This window comes from Lolium rigidum, chromosome 5, assembly GCF_022539505.1.
Source record: "Lolium rigidum isolate FL_2022 chromosome 5, APGP_CSIRO_Lrig_0.1, whole genome shotgun sequence".
NCBI lineage: Eukaryota > Viridiplantae > Streptophyta > Magnoliopsida > Poales > Poaceae > Lolium > Lolium rigidum.
Window position 1 is genome coordinate 145,699,081 of NC_061512.1, and position 18,018 is coordinate 145,717,098.

Below are 18,018 nucleotides of genomic sequence, written 5' to 3' on the forward strand. Positions count from 1 at the left end.
GTAAGTCACCATTTTTGAATATCTTGGCCCAAGGTACTAGTTGATTGGGTCTCATTTTCTCCCTCTCATTGGTGCATGCAACCCCTTTCTCTCTCTTATTGGTGCATGCATTCTCTTTCTCTCCCTTATTGGTGCATGCAACCCCTTTCTCTCCCTCATTAAATAAAATTATGCCTTAGAGGTGGGGGTTATGGGACAAATAATTTTTGGGAATATGACTTACACTCTAGGACGGAGGGAGTACTAAATTTGAGTCAATTAAAAAGGAACGGAGGGAGTACTACGGTTCACATCTAAGTGACTCCGTAGGTCAATTGACCGACACGGTTCATATCACACCTAAGTAAAACGAACCAAATCAGAACAATTATGTGTGCAGTGCAGTAGTAGAGAGGTACTTACGGGACGAGCGTGGGACAGGATACGGCGAGAAGCAGCCGCCGGCGAGGGCGCGTGGACGGGCGGGCCTGCCGGTGACCTGAGACCTAGGGCCGGCATCTTTCTCACAAGAGAGCGCAGCGCCATCAGGTTACTGATTAGAGCCGGCGGCAGCGATCTAAGGTTTCGTTAGCTAGCTCGCTGGCTGGCCTTATTTCGCTTTCTTGTGGTGCTTTGTTTCAAAGCGCGCGAGGACGAGGAGGGCGCATTATGATAGCGGCCGCCCTCCGACTGCTATTCCATCTCCAATTTGGTTCCGCCACCGATTCAACTCGGCCCATACTCGTCCAGGGCTCGGAAGAAACCAATGTAAGTGCTAAATCAGAATAATAAATCTCTATCTCTACTGTCTATCTACTACCTAAAATATTCTCCAAAAAAAAATCTACTTGTGTCAGGAGCTAGCTAGCTCATATTGAGGAGCCAGGGTAGATTCTCTCTTGGCGTCGTGGATCTGTGATAGATTTCAAGGTGATTCTGTTCTGGCTAATGTGCGCTCAAGTTGAATGCATAGTATGCAGGGCGAGCACAAAGAATGGAGTAACAACGGCTAGAGAGCATGCATCGCAAACATGGAAATCTTAACACGCTTTCCTTCACCGGATTTCTCGTCTCGGTTTCAAGGAAAAAAAAGCAATATCCAGAAAGGCAGTAAACAGAAAAGCAGACCAAAGTAATAATTAGACAACATGCACTTACATACACAGTGTATTCTGACAAGCTTTGCGGTGCAAGAGAAAAAAAAAATGCTAGCTATTCTTTGTTGGTTTTAAGCAACATGGGGACCTGAAGTTTCAAAATACATTACAGCAAACGTAACACTACTTTAGTGGCCCCATCCCCATCGACGCTCGCAGCTTGTTCATCGCTATAATCTCTGGATCGTTAGGATCAGGACCATTCCCACCACCCTTCTTCTCTTTCTTTTCCTTTCGCTTCTTAGGGTCCTCCCTTTGGCCATCATCCTCAGCAGGCCCTCGAGGACTGCCGCTACCACGGCCACGTCTTCTACGGTGCTCTCCGTCTTCACGGTCTCTGTCTCGCCGATCCCGGCTCCTTGAACGGCTCCGGTGCCTGCCACGGTCTCTGTCCCGGCGCTCCCTTTCCCTCCCATCCCTCTCTCTGTCTCTATCTCGGCTATAGTCATCATCTCGGATGCGGTGACGGTCTCGATCCCTATCCCTCTCTCTGTCTCTTTCACGGCCTCTGTCTCGGTCTCTGTCCCGTCCCCTCCCATGGTCCCTGTCATAATCCCGATCTCTGTCATGATCTCGGTCCCTGCAAAAACAGAGAAGAAAAGCGCAGGTGAGTCATTATCTAAACAAGACTAAATCAAATAGCTAGTGCATGCATTACGGAGCAGTATCACACCGTGTTTAAGAATGTCAGTAACCTCAAACCACAGATAACATGCTGAGAAACAATGGATCAATTTGTCATTCAGTAACTACCCCCTTCCTCCATACCTCGGTAAAAGGTCTAGCTAAATAATCAAATCGGGGCCTTGAGATATGTAGTATCCCAACAAAACAGGTACTACAATTTTCAGCTCACATCACATTTAAACATCTATCGGACTACCATTGCTAAACAATAGTCCAACCCTGATGAGAAATGTTGGCATACCTAGAGTTGTGTCTACTGTATGAATTGATCTGTAATTCATTTGCTCAAACAATAAGATTCCCCAAAGTTACAGGCTAACTATAAATGGTCAACGCAAAACAACAAATGTAACCATTGTTTGTCAACTTAGAAAGTGGCTGTGTTATTAACATCGGTACACTTGTGCACAGCTAAGCAAGTATTGGTTTGTTAATTGACAATGCACATAACTCAGAAAACAGAATCCAACATCATTTTGACAACACAACCCTAAGATCTTTTACAAACATAAATCATTGTTCTCGAGGTTGAAGCCATATTTGCTCCGTGTTACATCTACCGAAGCCAATACCAGCAGTATGACAAACAGTCAGTACATCTTTATACCAATATTGAAGTTATAATTGCCAAAAATAAACAAAAATTCCCAGAATCCCAGTGGTGACACGTAATGGTAGCACTAAGATCTTGAAAGTTTTCATAAAAGCAGGCACAAAACAAGCAAGGAGCTTATCATGTAAAAATCAAAGGTTTACATGCCAGAGTAAGGTGAAAGTCGAGGGATGTGAAATCTGATACGAGAGAAATGAACATGAGCTGAAGCAAGAGCAAGAAAAATCAACAAGAAATATGTTCAAATTTGAACCATTTTGTTGAAACAAATATCTGTTTGGCGCATCATACTTCTCACTGCACACTATCAGTGCAGAGAAACCTGGCAGAGCCACGATTATTCATTGTAGGAAGCAGCTCATCTACCAATGGCTCTTGACATTAACATGCCATGGCAGTAACTCTAGTATGCAAAACTGCAATGCTACAGGCATCAGCTTCCAGTAAGATCTCCGGGATTAAAAATATACTCCCTCCGTTCCAAAAAAAAAATCTTCTCAACTTTTTCTAGATACGGATCCAACTGCCAAGACAAACTTGGTTTTAAGATATAAACTATATTATACTGAAAATATATTAAGCTTTTGAAAACCTAGCTCAATCAAGCAAGAAACCATGTTTAGCAAAAGTACACTTTCGTACAATGCTTAACCAATAAGTAAATGAAACATCATTGTCCTGAACTCAAAGAGCACGTGGATCAACAATGACTAAACACATGCCATGAAATGATATTACCCCTCTCAACTATTAGCTGATTCTTACATTCACACAAGACCAATACAAATGCTCAACACGTTAAACATTTCAAGAAACACTAACAATAACTCACATGCAAACATTCAACTGGCACACTTACAAAATTTTACCAGGTTCTATACATTTCAGACAAGATAGGCTTCTTAAATATTTGCATGAAAGCAGACACAAAAACAAGTAAGCTACTTAACATTTCAAAAGCTCAAAGATCAGCAGAAGAAAAAGAGGAATGTGAAACTTGATACAAGTTTAAGATGAACACAAACAAGAGCAACAAAATCGAATAAGCAAAATGGTCAAAGATGGACTGCTTTATGAGTTTTATTCTGTTTGGCACATCATACTTCTCAACTGCACACTATCAGTACAGAGAAACCTGGCAGGGCCACAAACATTCACTATAGGAAGCAGCTCATCTACCAATGACTCTTGATATTAACATGTCATGGCAGTAAGTACTAGGTATGCAAATATGCAATGCAATACTGCAATGCTACAGAGCAACAGCTTCCAGTATGATCGAGCATTAGTACAAATAATATAATAAACCCCGCCAAAAAAAATATAATAACCAAAAGAAACTAGAGTAAAATTCACTGTTTTAGTCTGGCAACGATACGAGACAACAAGTGAACCTGCTCTCAAACAGCTTCCATGAAAGCTCTTGTATTGGTCTTATCATCTTATGTTTATTATTAAGTCAGGTCCGCATATGAAAAGGACTAGTCGCATTTTACACACATGTGGCACTTTTCTACATAATCTACAGCTACCAAAACCAGGATAGAGAAATTTTATGACTTCCACTTTGGCTTACTTTCATGTAACGACACAAGATCAATGAAACAGAAATTACTTTTGGGCCCTCAAACAATAAGAAAATAAAAACATCCTTGGCTTTAAACTTGCAAAGAATCATCGGAGTGCTATAAGGGTCAAATGAGTATTAGCCCTCTCAATTCTCACCTGATTCTCATTTTCGCACAAACAATATTCATGTTAGATACACTAAGCACTTCAGGAACAAGTAAAACTCATTGGCAAACCATCTACACAGAAAGCAATTCATATGAAGGAGATACCTGTGATGTCTTTCATGCTTCCTGTCCCTATCCCTCTCCCTGTCCCTGTCCCGTTCTTTAGCTGGGCTCCTTCCACGGTGATGTTCCTGTTAAACACGAGAAAACAAAGTCAGCACTTCTGGTCAACAAACTTGGTGGATTAGTGTAAGACCATTTACCAAGTGTGCTCACCTTTTCACGAGTGTTAGGCTCATCCACATCCATAGGCTCCCCTTCCTCTTTATCTTCCTCCTCTTCCTCAAAATCATCTTCAAGTGCACTTCTTCTTGGTTCTAGAGTTCCAGAAGCTTCAAGGACCCATCTGTTGAGAAGATCCATGAAAATGAATTTGTTAAGAACCTGGAGTAGATCAAAAAGCAAATGTGCATTTAAGATTGTTGACCAATAGCAAAAAAGGAATAAATCTCCTAACTAAAACCATATTACTCAAACATACATGAAAACTATTCGCGTTGAACAGAACAACTCTGGTCTCAAAAGTGATACCCATCTTTTTAAGATACAACATACCAGTCTCAGAATATCAGAGAGAAATTGAGCAGCAGCAGAGGGCAGTGCCAATGCAAATGTGTCAACGAAATTAAATTTCAAGTGCACATCAGAGGCTCGCTCCACACTGGGACAATAGAAAACAGACCTTTTCTGAATGCGGGGGAGGGCAGTGTCGCAGCAGTAGTCCTTGGTCAGGAGCTCATCAATGAACTCGTCGACGTGCGTCAGCGTGAACTCTGAAACGAATACAGAACAAATGAGTAAAACAACCGCACACCCCCAAAAAAGTTTGAGATCACATACACCTATCAGCTAGCTAGTAGCATAAGTCCAAATCTGAGATCAATAGAAATGTAAAATTGGGGTGCATACTTCCATCGTTGAGCTTCTGCCTAATCTTGCGGTAGTCGTTGTAGAGTGGCTCGAGGTACTGGTAGACGTCGGCGATGGTGCCGGTGAGGCGCAGGTAGAACGCACCAAGAACACGGACATACCTAGAGCAGAACCAAGAAGGATAGCAGCAATTTTTCAGCTCAATGCCTGCAAGAAGCAGCTAGAACCAGTGAAAGGAACAGGAGATTGCTCGAAAAGGAAATTACTTGTAATCCTCGTTCTTGATGAACTCGACGACGATGTCCTTGTCGGGCTGGATCTGGAGCATCTTGAGGGCGAGGCAGAGGAAGGGGGTCGGCCTGCGGTTGCCGCCGTGGGTGCCGCCGGTGTGGTCGAGCTCCATGGCCTTGTCGACGAGGGTCTCCGCCGTGAGGCCGAAGCACTCCCCCTTCCAGTAGGTGGTCTGGTAGATCTTGGACCGCACGATCTTCTCGATCAGGTTCTGAGGGTTGGTGCCGTGGACGCTCCGGGCCAGGGGGTCCGTGCGGTTCGCCATCGCTCCGGGCTCTCGGGCGGCCGGCGCCGGAGGCGGCCGAGGCGGCGGCGGCGGCGGCTACGCCACTCTGCTGACGGGAGCGGGGGCAGGATTGGGATTGTGGGGGATTGGGGTTTGCGGGCAGAACCCTAGATTAGACGAGACACCGCCGCGGGAGCTTTCGAACCGACCTTGGCACCGGCAAAAGTACGATTTTCAATTTCTTTTTGTGAGTACTAGTTGAATGTCAGTGCTTTGTCACGGCCCCTTCATATTAATACATGTTACACATGTAACATAACATGCCTATAAATATTTTTGTATATAGAAAATATAGCTACTGAGATTCATATTGTGTGTAAAATTTATGTGAAACATTTTTTTAACTAGGAGAAAGCCTGTGCTTCGCTACCGAACATCTTATAAATGTATCTCACCTGATCTGTATTATTATTGGTTGTCGCCTAAAACACAAACATTGTCCTTCTGCTAGCACTCACGGCCCATGGGCGAGGTTACCAGCTGTGTCATACACTCGTACCTGTTGTGCCTCTTTGTTGCTTCGTTCTCTCATTGTTCCCACTGCACCCCCTATCGAAAGTATATGACAGGCTAAAACGTGAAGTTTTTAAAAGAGACAATCTTCTTTTCTACAACGGGTTGTTTTTTAATTAAATATTCGGATAGGCTTGACTGGGACTGGGAGAGAGACACGCGTTGACTCGCACAGAGGCATTGATTGAACTATTATTTTTTTAGTTCCTTTTTATAAGTTGCAACGGCTGGAAAACAATTCAACTTATAGTTATGATCGGGCAAGAAAGTTCATGTTGAAAACCCGATCATCGTGTGCTTAGAGTTCATGTAGTCTGGGCTGGCAGCATAGTCCTGCTGCTCATGTACTCCCTCGGTCCCTCCTGAGGGAGGAGAGCTAGTCGCTCGATTGAATAATCCCCTGATCACCCGATCCCAACAGCAGGTGGCCAGGTGCCACTCGATCTGTCATATCCTCTTCTATCTGGCATGATGTGAGTAAGAGCGGGCGTAGTCGGACAGTGCTTCAGTGACTTTGCCACCTCCCAAAGTCAGTGACTTTGAGTCACTTACAAGTAGGGTCAAGTGGAACTTAAATAATGAAGGGGCCACATGTCAGTGGCTCAAAGTCAGGACAAAGTCACCCTGACAAAGTCACCCAAGCTCAATCCGGCGTAGTCCTGTCGTTTTTTGGCGGGGTAGTGCTGAGCGTCCCCCGGACGATCGGAAGCTATGATCCCCCGCCTCCTACACCTGACACGTGTCCAAGTTTAATTTATTCCGCCTGGGTCAGTCACGACGGAGAATCCCACGCTCCCAAATTGCAAACACGAACCAATCCCCGCATCGTCAACGCTCAGTGGTTTCCGACCCCACGGGCCCTGCACATCGCCGGAGAAACCGGCCGCTGGCATAATCCTCGCCGGCCGCCGGCGCAGAAGAAGCCGTCGCAGCATCACCTTTGCCGGCCGCTCTTAGCATCTTCGCCGGCTGCAGACACCGGAGATGCCGTCGCCAGAGAAGCCATCGGTAGCCAGTTGCTCGCCGCCGTTCGTAGCACTGCCGCCCCACGGCCCCAGGGTAGCAGCATCGCCGACCGCCGCATGTAGCACCGCCGGTCACCCTATGTAGCACATGCTCATGGCAGCATCTTCTCCCATCTCCCTATAGCAATTTGCTCGCAGCACCGCCGCCGGAGACGGAGAAGATGCAGTCGTGGTGGCTTGCAGCAACGCTGGTGGCCTGAGGTAGCAACACCGGCGGCCTAGAGTAGCAACGTTGCCGGCTTATTGTAGCAACGCAAGCCACCGCTGGGAGCAGGCCCGCAGGCCACGGGTAGCAACCCCATCCGTCGCCGGGAGCACACCCGCAGGCTGCTGGTAGCAACGCCATCCGCCGCTCACTGCCAACGTCGCTGTCGCCGCCGCCGCTGGGAGCAACGCCAGCAGTAAGCGCCTCCGTCGCTAGGAGAAATGCCGGCAACATGCTTGCAGCAAGGCGGTCCGCCATTTGTAGCAAGACTGACCGGCCTTTGTAGCAAGACTGGCCGCCGCTAGCAGCAACCACCTCCGGCGCCAACCCCTTGCAGCAAGGCCTTCGGTCCTTTGTAGCAAGGCCGACCGCCGCCGGTAGCAATCGCCACCGCCGATGGCAGCAAAACCTCTCCTGACCGTCCTTGTCTGCGGCGACCGTCTCAATGAGATGAGCTCGAGGGAGCGACGAAATTCGCAGCAAAGGCCGGCCGAGCGACCTGCAGCAACGGCGACGCCGCTCGCAGCAGCACGTTGAGGAGGAGAGAGAGGGAGGGATTGGGGCGGCGCCGCTCGCAGCAGCATATTCAGGAGGCGTGAGAGGGAGGGATTGGGGCAGCGCCGCTGGCAGCAGCACCTTGAGGAGGCAGGAGAGGAAGGGATTGGGGAGGCGCGCTCAAGTCGGTGGCGGCCGGTGGCGAGGCGGAGCGGTCGCGGAGGTGGCGGCCGGAGGACGCTCCATGGCAAGCTCGCCGGAGGGACGAGGAGGAGGAACAGCGGCGGTGTGTTGGGGAATCAGAAGTAGTACTAGCGCTAGGTAGAAGAGAGAAGGACGAGATCTGGCTTGAGATGGGCCCCACCCACGTTGTCCAGTGTCCACGCGTGTGGACGCGTGTCACGCGCGCGACGCGGAGGAAGGAACGCGAAAAATCCCCCGGGTGATCTCCAGCATTTCCCTTTTTGGCGGGGGTAGTCTTGCCGTTTGTTGCTAGTCAACAACCACGCGATCGCTTGGTGCTGGCCTGGCTGGGGGTGACCTCCGGCGGGAACGCGTGGGATCCGGCTGCTGGCATCCACCGCTGCCATATATGCCGCAATAGAGGTCGTGGGAAGCTGCGCCGAGAAGCTCTGGCCGGCGTCGCAGCGACAATCCGATCTAAGCATTGGGGTTTTGTACGGCAGGGCTCCTCGTCTTTGATTCTGGAGAACGTATCCGATCCTGTTCGTGTCGTGCCACGTTTGGTGTACAATTTGGGCCCGACGAAGGAGACCAGCTGCCGTGTGCTTGTACTCGCCGTTGCCGGAACACACGACATGGTGGAATCGATCTGTTTTGCCAAAGCTGCCGTCCCCAAGCTCCCAGCCGTGCGCGCTACCGTGACCCTGCATACGCGGGGTTCACGCCATCGGTTTCTCGCCTGGGTCAAGTGCCGGTCGGCCTGGCGACGCGCACCGCCACCAGCGGACAGGAAAACGTCTCCTTTCGTTGTAGTCGATACCAAAGTCTCCTCAGGCTCACGTTATATTTAATGTAGAAAGTGGGAGCTAACGAATCGTGCCTAATATGTAGAATTTTTGCCAGAAGAGACCACCTGCCCCAATTCATTAACAAAAAGGACCACCTCTTAGCAAAATTGGCAAAAAGGACCACGTGCTGGGTGGCGGCAGGGCCCCCAGCCGACACGTGGCGGTTGCCGCCAGGGGCTGTGGCGGCGGGCCCCGCCGCCGGGGGGTTCGGCGGCACGTTAGCCCGCCGTGGTCGCCGCCCGGGCCGCCGTTTGCGTGGTGGGCCATGCCGCCCCACGGCGCGGCGGCAGGTCGACGTGGAGGCTGCCTCCAACGCCGGTGGCGGCAGGCCCCGCCATGCATGGCGCGGAATCTGGCGTCGTGGGTGGACAAACTTTGGCCAGTTGCACTCAGACGACAGGTTCCATCAAGCTTTGATTGCACTGATTTTAATGATGCTTAAGTGCGCGGTGGAGGCAGCCGTTCCCGCTCGATACAGAAAATTAAACACCGAAAGCAAACGATACGACAAATAGACCACCGACAGTGTGCGCCAATTATTCTGCACTACTTTGTTGGTACGGCTCACACTAATTGAAGGCTATATAAGCCGTCTTACCCGCATAGAAATGAAACAGACAGGATCGAGTTTGCCTTCTCCCCGTCCGTCTTTCGTGCGCAAAATATTGAAGTGAGTATGAGTGTACCTTGCTCCGACCAAGATTTTAGACCGATGAAGGGTAAGAATGCAAGCTTGCCACCGGGGGTGAGAGCGAGAGAGGTGTTGGTGCGGCCGCCTTGCGAAGGTGAAGGAGGTGGTTGATTTTTCGAGATAAGTTCGGCATGAAATATTTCATGTGCGCGAGCTATGATCATGATCCACGCAGACAAACAAGTTCATCGTCCTCGAGGCCTGCGGTATGTTGTAACAGCATGATTAAAAAAATTATTTATATGTCATTAATTTTCGTTGATTAACCGTACTATTTGTGTTGCAGTCTCCCCCGCCTCTTTGCATGTGGTTTCACTGGATGTTGAAGTAGGGAGATATGTAGTTCTCCACGCTGATGTTCTGTGCTGCAGCCGCCCTAAGGACATGACTACATGGGTATCCTAAAAGTTTGGGCTTGTTGCAACTGCATTCACACGTGTTGGGGCCGAGTTGAACAGCTTGCTTTCTCGATCCTCTATGGTGGCCTTTCACATACTTGGCTCGTACGTGGATTTCCCACTTATTATTAAGTGCATCAATTTGACGAAACCCATGACTTTTGGATTTTTCAGCTTTCTCATCCAAATGTCGTTGCATCTTTTCGGACCATTGCTTGTTCATCACATACCGTGTGTTTGCGACATGCACTCGTCCGCAAAGTATGACGAGTCCGGTTTCAAGTTTCGGTAATCGGGGCTGTGATAGGGAGGGCTCGCACACCTTTCGGCACGCCATTGTAAACCTCCGACATGTTGCTGGTCATTATGCCGTACTGAGCCCACCGAGTCGTGAGCTTGCGTCCACTTACTTAAATCGGGGCAGTTCGATTAATCCATGTACTCAAGTTTATTTCGAGTCCTCCGGCCCCTCCGGTCTTCTCTCGGCGGCAAGGCAGCACTCTCGATTTCTTTATTGATTCCAGCCCAAATAGCATTCATCTTCGCCTCAGTCTTCTGCATGCACATCCTGTTAAATAGCTTGAACCAGTCCTTGTTCTTGAACTTTGAGTAAAAATGGCTGCCAAGTGCCTCATGCACCACCTTGTCTCCAGTTCGGGCCACCCCCAGAGAGGGTCCAATGAATTCTTGATTAGTTCGAGAGCGCTCAAAAGGCCTGTGTTGCGATCTGATATGATGCAAACATCAGGCCGATCTATCACGACTCCCATCTTCAAGCAGCTGAGGAACCATAACCAGCTATCTTTGTTTTCACTCTCGACAAGTGCATATGCAATAGGCAAGAGCTGATTATTTGCGTCAGCTGCGATCGCCACCAAGAGTGTGCCCTTGTACTTTCCTGTGAGAAAGGTACCATCTATTGACAGCACCGGGCGGCAGTGATGGAATGCACGTATAGTCTGGGGGAATGCCCGAATAAACGATCAAGGATTTCTTGGTTTTCCTCCGAGAGGGTGTTGACGAACTCTCCCGACCACTTGAGTCCCCTGGTTAGTTGCTTGCTATCCGATGGAGTAGTCTCGGGGCAAGATCATATGCCTCCACATAGGTGCCATACAATCTCTGGAAAATCTCCTCCTTCGCCCGCCTTGCCTTACTAAAGCTGACCGGGAAGCCAATCGGATCTTCCGCGGTTTTTGCAGCTTCTTTGTACCAAGGGTTATATCTTCTTCCACCGCCACTTGCATGATATGTGATACATATTTTGCAGTGACGTTGCGGTGCTTGTCGAGAGCCCCCAATTGCTCGCAGCTATGGGGTTCTATTTTTGAGATATGCCATGGCTGACATACCCCAGGGCTCACCCGAGCGATAACTCTCCCCCTGCAACCCTCCTCATTCAATTTGACGCATATGACTTTCAGTTGCCTTCGATCGGTCGCTTCACTCTGTGTTGCCGAAATATGGCCAACGCATACCTCTTGATTGCTTGGTCAGCCGAGTCCTTGTCTGGGAAAGTTTGCCCAACCTGCAGACTCGCCTCCCCTAGCCCTGGAACAGAGCGGAATTCATCGCTGATGGTCATTGTTTTTAAGAACTCGGGGTCCATTGGTGCCGCAACCGCCCTCGGGAAGGACCGACGCCTTCTTCGTCCGAGGAGGATTCAGACGAAGAAGAACGAGCGTCATCGTCCAACGCCTCTGGCAGTCCCTCCACACGCTCGCTAATGTCAACGAACGTGGACCAGTATCCTGGCTCGGCAGCAAACTGGGCGGCCATCTGCTCCGATGGGCCGGTGCTATGGCCTACGATCGGTGCCTCATGCTGCGATTGGCCTATCATGCCTGCTGCAGTCAGGGCCAAATGCTCCGATTGAACGGTGCTCGGTCCTGTGACGATGGCCATCTCCTCTTCACCAGCGCCGGTACTACTTCCGGCACCATCATCACCTGATATAAACTTAACATACACCATGGGCTCTCCGTACATAGCAGCACCAGGTGTGCTTGCAAACCTCATGTATGTACCCCAATTTCTATCACTCTTTACTTCCCGCAAACCCCAACGGGCAGGTGTCCCATCATTCCCTCCTACGACGATGAGAGCCTCAACGGTCATCTTCTTCCCACGCATCTCACGCCCAAACTGTGCTCGGATGCATCTTCTAACATCCAAAAATTCTCTATTGACCATGTCTGTCACTACAACTTTCATCGAGTCGCAGCGCGACACATCGACACCAGAAAATTCGTCGCGTACGACGTCTCCATAAAACACTAACAAAGTTTCCATCGTACCTACCGCACAACCATATTTTAAAAATAATATTAGATTACAACACTAACATGTGATTAAAAATTTTAAATAATCGATCTAAAATGCACGTTCAACATATTTACTTACACCATTAATTTTTCAGCGTCATATTTCTAATTACAAGTTCATCATTCGTACGTGATATATTTCTACGCACATAAAATCGTAGCCTATATGTTACGCATGTTGCATAAATAAAACATAAATTCTAAACAGCACATTCAGTTTGCTATTTACGTTCTAATTAATTTTTCAAATCCTAATATATTACTCAATAATAACTACACAGACTCAATAATACCTATGCATGCATGCATGCAACTACAGAACATGCATTAACTAAACTAATTACATGCATGCAATTACATAAACTAATTACACTACAGACTCAATAATACCTATGCAATTACATAAACTATAGACTCAATAGTACCTATGCATGCATGCATGCAACCACAGAACATGCATTAACTAAACTAATTACATGCATGCAATTACATTAACTAATTACACTGCAGAATCAATAATACCTATGCAACTACATAGACTACAGACTCATATGCATGCATCCATGCAACTACATAAACTAATTACACTATAAAACTAATTATGCTTGCTTCTTCAAATGCTTACCTTGATATCACAGATTGAGCAAACACTTAATCAGCCAACAAATCTTCAGCTGCGAGCAGGAGACATCAACTACGTGAGAAAATACTAAGTACCCGAAGAGATGTGAGAGTGAGATGCTGTGAGAGTGCACAGAGTGAGAGTGAGAGTGCGGAGAGTGAGAGTGCGGAGAGTGAGAGTGAGAGTGAGAGTGCGCGGACAGTGACAGCCTTTATATAGACTCAGCTCATCTCGACGAAATCAACAATTAGCAACAGTTTAAGTGCCGAAACCTGGCTAATTTGCAACAGTTTGCGCACCACCGAAAGCAGACCAATTTGCAACAGTATGGCCTAAAAATCAGTGCGATGCTGTCGGTCTGTCCGGACAGATTCTCTCGCGGGAACTTCTGCATACAACGAGCACTTAAAGAGCATTAAAATCAGTGCAATTAGCAAAGTCGAGATGGAACCTGTCGGCTGATTCCCGCTCAATTAGCAAAGTCGAGGTCTGCCTCCATCGGCATCAAAATCGGTGCAGCTTTTAGTCGGTCTCAGCGAGACATGCGTCGGGCGGGGAAAAAACTGCCGGGCCCCGCCTCCATCCGGTGTGGCGGCAAGTGCCACGTAGCCCTGCCGCCCCATGCAACGGCGGCATGGCCCACCGGAGCAAACGGCGACTGACGGCGAGCCGGAGCGGGTAACGTGCCGCCACGTCGTTCGGCGGCGGGTCCCTGCCGCCCCTTGCAACGGCGGCATCCTCCACGTGTCGGCTGGGGGGCCTGCCGCCACCCACGACGTGGTCTTTTTTGCCAATTTAATTCGGAGGTGGTCCTTTTTGTCAATGAATTGGGGGCAGGTGGTCTCTTTTGATAAAATGAAAGCACCGTATACATGTGCAGCTAACACGAGCTAGCTACTCGTCATCCTTCTTCTGAAGAAAATGGAGGCTAGTCCTCGTTTGGTCAGCTCCTCATCGTTCCAGTACCAGCCATGTGAAAAGGCCTATAGCATAAACCCCTCATGGACATCAACCACCTGCGGTCCGGCCTTTCTATCCTAGCAGTCTCCATCCACATCCCGCGCCTGCTGAGATCTCGAGGGAGGCGTGCATCCTGGAACACGATGGAGCGCAACCCCTCTCTCCGGCACCCTCCCGTTAGAGCTCAGGGCCTGGAACGCTCATCCCGAAGCTTGATGGATGCGCCGTCCGCGCCGGAGAACACGTGCGGGAGGACGTCCAGGGCGGCACCCCACGCCGCGCTTGTTTATCAACCTCCTCCGACCGAATAAGAGACCAGATAAACTCCCCACAGAAATTCCGCCTAATCGAGCGATTAAAATCCACAGAATTTCTTGGAGAAAAAAACCTGCAGATCAAGTGAGTCGCGGAGATTTTGGGTTTGTTGGAGACGGATCTGTCAGCGACGACGGCGGAAGGCCCGGTAGACCGTAGACGCAGGACGGGGGGAACAGGGGAGACTTGTGTTTTTTCTTTTCTTATATTACGAGCAGATGCGAATCGTTATTTCTTTAAGCGGTGGCATCCTCTGTAAATAAGACGAAAATTAGGGGCACAAAAAACGGACCAACAAGAAACCTTATTTTCTTTATTATTAGGTATAGATTTACGTAACTTTTGTGATACCCCGAGAAAATCTACAAATTTACTCTTGTAGGTAGCCATACGGGCATGCATTGATCCAATTCTTCGTTATCCTTGCCCCTCGGTTCTTTTGTGTCTACGTTGTTGTTTCTCTTTGACTCCTTTCCACCGAATCCCCTCCCTAGCAATCGAGCGCTTGAGCAATCACTTTCCATGGCGCGGAAGCGTTCGCGAAGCGAGTCAATTCCCTTTTTATCACTTAGTGTTTTAATTGCGTTCACACGTATTCACACTAACAGCTTCTATTACTACTTTGCAAGTTGCATGTAGCCAAGAGCGTTCACACTGCATGCATGCACATGCACTCATCTCATGGATTTGCATTTAATGAGCGTTCACACTTTCATAAGTTGTTGCATGCATACACATAGCATATCACTCTTTTTTCTTCAGCACGAGGCAGGCTCTCAATTCTCTTTTTGCAATTCCCTTTTTGCAATTCCCTTTGGGTTTTATTTTCATACGGTAATTCATATTTAATGGGGTCCTTTTGCAATTCCCTTTTTCGGGTCAGTGGTTTTTAAGGGGGAAAATAACGGGTGGGAAGATCCACTTGCAACTCAAATGAACTACCACTTGCTACTCAAATTAAGTACTTGTTTTAAGTTGTAAGCTAACAAAAGTTGCTAAAATATTCTAAATGAAATTTACTTTTTAGGGTTGCTAGGTATTTATATTTACCGTTGATAAATAACGAGGCACCGGGTTGATAACTTGTAAACAAAAAAAGAGCTGCTACATTTTTTAAATTAAATTAAATTTTTAGGGTTGATATTTATTTATATTTTACCATTGATAAATAGCGGGTCACCGGGTTGATAGCTTGTAAACTGAAAGAGAGTCGCTAAAATATTCTAAATGAAATACTTTTTAGGGTTATTATTTATTTATTTTTACAGTTGATAAATAACGAGGCACCAGGTTGATAGCTTGTAAAATAAAATAAAATATTCGATAAAATATTCTAAATGAAATACTTTTTAGGATTGGTAGTTATTTTATAATTACCATTGATAAATAACGGAGCACCGGGTTGATAACTTGTAAACTAAAAAGAGTCGCCAAAATATTCGAAATGAAGTTAGATTTTTAGGGTTGGTAGTTATTTATATTTACCGTTGATAAATAACAGGACACCGGGTTGATAGCTTCTAAACTAAAAAATATTCGGTAAAATGTTTAAAATAAAATTAACTTTCGGGTTGATAATTTTATACATTTACCATTGATCACTCAAGTACGGAGGGGTTGATTATTCGAATAGGAGAGGGTTGATAACTTTTAGCCAGAAAAAAGTTTCTCGAAACATATCAACATGGGTGCTAGTTTTGAAGATCTCGTCGAGACGGATTTATTGGTGAAAGCGGATCTTAATTTGGAGTTGTCGTTTGAAAGTTAAAACGTTTTGAATTTTGAAATTTGGAAAAGATTCCACTGACATCAGCAGATTTGTCTATTTTGTGCATGCATGCAGAACTTTCCCTCAATACCCTGCACCAGGTTGATAATTTTATACATTTACCGTTGATCACTTAAGTACGGTGGGGTTGATTATTCGAATAGGAGAGGGTTGATAACTTTTAGCCAGAAAAAAAGTTTCTCGAAACATATCAACATGGGTGCTAGTTTTGAAGATCTCGTCGAGACGGATTTATTGGTGAAAGCGGATCTTAATTTGGAGTTGTCGTTTGAAAGTTAAAACGTTTTGAATTTTGAAATTTGGAAAATATTCCGCTGACATCAGCAGATTCGTCTGTTTCTACATGCATGCAGAACTTTCCCTCAATACCCTGCACCAGGTTGATAATTTTATACATTTACCGTTGATCACTCAAGTACTGAGGGGTTGATTATTCGAATAGGAGAGGGTTGATAACTTTTAGCCATGAAAAAAGTTTCTCGAAACATATCAACATGGGTGCTAGTTTTGAAGATCTCGTCGAGACGGATTTATTGGTGAAAGCGGATCTTAATTTGGAGTTGTCGTTTGAAAGTTAAAACGTTTTGAATTTTCAAATTTGGAAAAGATTCCGTCGACATCGACAAATTCGTCTTTTGTGTACATGCATGCGTAACTTTCCTCAATAGCCTCGCACTAGGTTGATAATTTTATACATTTACCGTTGATCACTCAAGTACGGAGGGGTTGATTATTCGAATAGGAGAGGGTTGATAACTTTTAGTCGGAAAAAAGTTTCTCGAAATATATCAACATGGGTGCTAGTTTTGAAGACCTCGTCGAGACGGATTTATTGGTGAAAACAGATCTTAAATCGGAGTTGTCGTTTGTGAGATAAAACGTTTTGAGTTTTGAAATTTGGAAAAGATTCCGCTTACATCAGCAGATTCGTCTGTTTCAACATGCATGCAGAACTTTCCCTTAATAGCCTCCACTACAGTCCAAAATTTGCCAAAAATGGAATTTTTTTTTGGTTGGAAACCGATCGCTTAATCCCTCCCTAGCGCTCGAGCGCTAGCTAGGGCAGCCCCTTTCCACTTCACTTTGTGTCGATACACTTCTCCATAGTCCATACTCTACTAATAACAAATATATCAATATTGGAATTCAATCCAGATTATGATTGGAGAATCAAAATTGTTGTCCTGGTAAGTTTATTACGATATCTGCAGTTGACCAAAATAATACAGAACAAGAAGATAATATCTACAAACGAAAGACATGTCTATGGGTCACTAAGTATTATTGCAATATTATATTTAAATAAAAAGGTAAAAAACCATTGTGATATCTGAAAATGGAAAAAATAGATACAAGAAAGTATTATTGCATCTCTTTATAATTGTATGTGTCTTCATCCATCTACGACTGCAGGAAAAAATGCTTATGCACTCATTATTGACTCATTATTGTGTAATAATAATAATATCCACGAAAATGTTTGTTTCAATTAACAACGACAGTACCATGAGTGCTCTAGCACTGAAGAGTACCTAACTCATCACCGGCGGATTACTTTCCCCAACTCATTTTTTTATAAGTGTGTGTAGTAGCTGGCGGAGATGTCGCTTGAGCAATCACATTGGAGCATGTGTTCCATGCTTTTGTTTCCCATCCAGTGCGCATTCATGTTTTAGGTGGGACACGCTTCTTATGGAAAAAAAGATGGAAAATTCCAAACCTAACCGGTGTTATTCCTTTCCACCGATGTTCCTTTGAGTATTTCTCACCACTTCTAAAGAGTGCATTGATTCCTAGATAAGTAAAAGATCAAGAACAATGGATGTTATATCTAGATATATTTTACAATATATACGTCTGAAGCTGCAACAAGAATTATGGACCGAAGAGAACCTACCTACACCAGTGAACTGGCGCCCAATGCAAGTCGGTGTGCCAACTTTACCATCCTTTGCAAATTGGATTCTATGG

General features: G+C 46.4%; 1 protein-coding gene across 1 annotated transcript; it reads right to left on the reverse strand.

Annotated features, from left to right (window-relative positions):
* Positions 1-1,094: 1,094 nt before the first annotated feature.
* LOC124653533 (pre-mRNA-splicing factor 38-like) lies at positions 1,095-5,685 on the reverse strand. The gene is made up of 6 exons (XM_047192585.1): positions 5,369-5,685; positions 5,142-5,263; positions 4,915-5,005; positions 4,449-4,578; positions 4,278-4,363; positions 1,095-1,716 (listed from the first exon to the last, which is right to left on the reverse strand). The coding sequence occupies exons 1-6, from the start codon at positions 5,656-5,658 to the stop codon at positions 1,260-1,262; spliced, it is 1,176 nt and encodes a 391-aa protein (XP_047048541.1). The 5' UTR covers positions 5,659-5,685; the 3' UTR covers positions 1,095-1,259.
* Between the last annotated feature and the right edge of the window lie 12,333 nt (positions 5,686-18,018).

Excerpts from the sequence above, each read along its gene's own strand:
- LOC124653533 (XM_047192585.1), bottom strand. The coding sequence starts at position 5,658 with ATGGCGAACCGCACGGACCCCCTGGCCCGGAGCGTCCACGGCACCAAC. Across the intron at positions 5,264-5,368 it reads ATCAAGAACGAGGATTACAA|GTATGTCCGTGTTCTTGGTG; the intron begins GTAATTTCCTTT and ends GTTCTGCTCTAG. Across the intron at positions 4,364-4,448 it reads AGCCTAACACTCGTGAAAAG|GAACATCACCGTGGAAGGAG; the intron begins GTGAGCACACTT and ends CGTGTTTAACAG.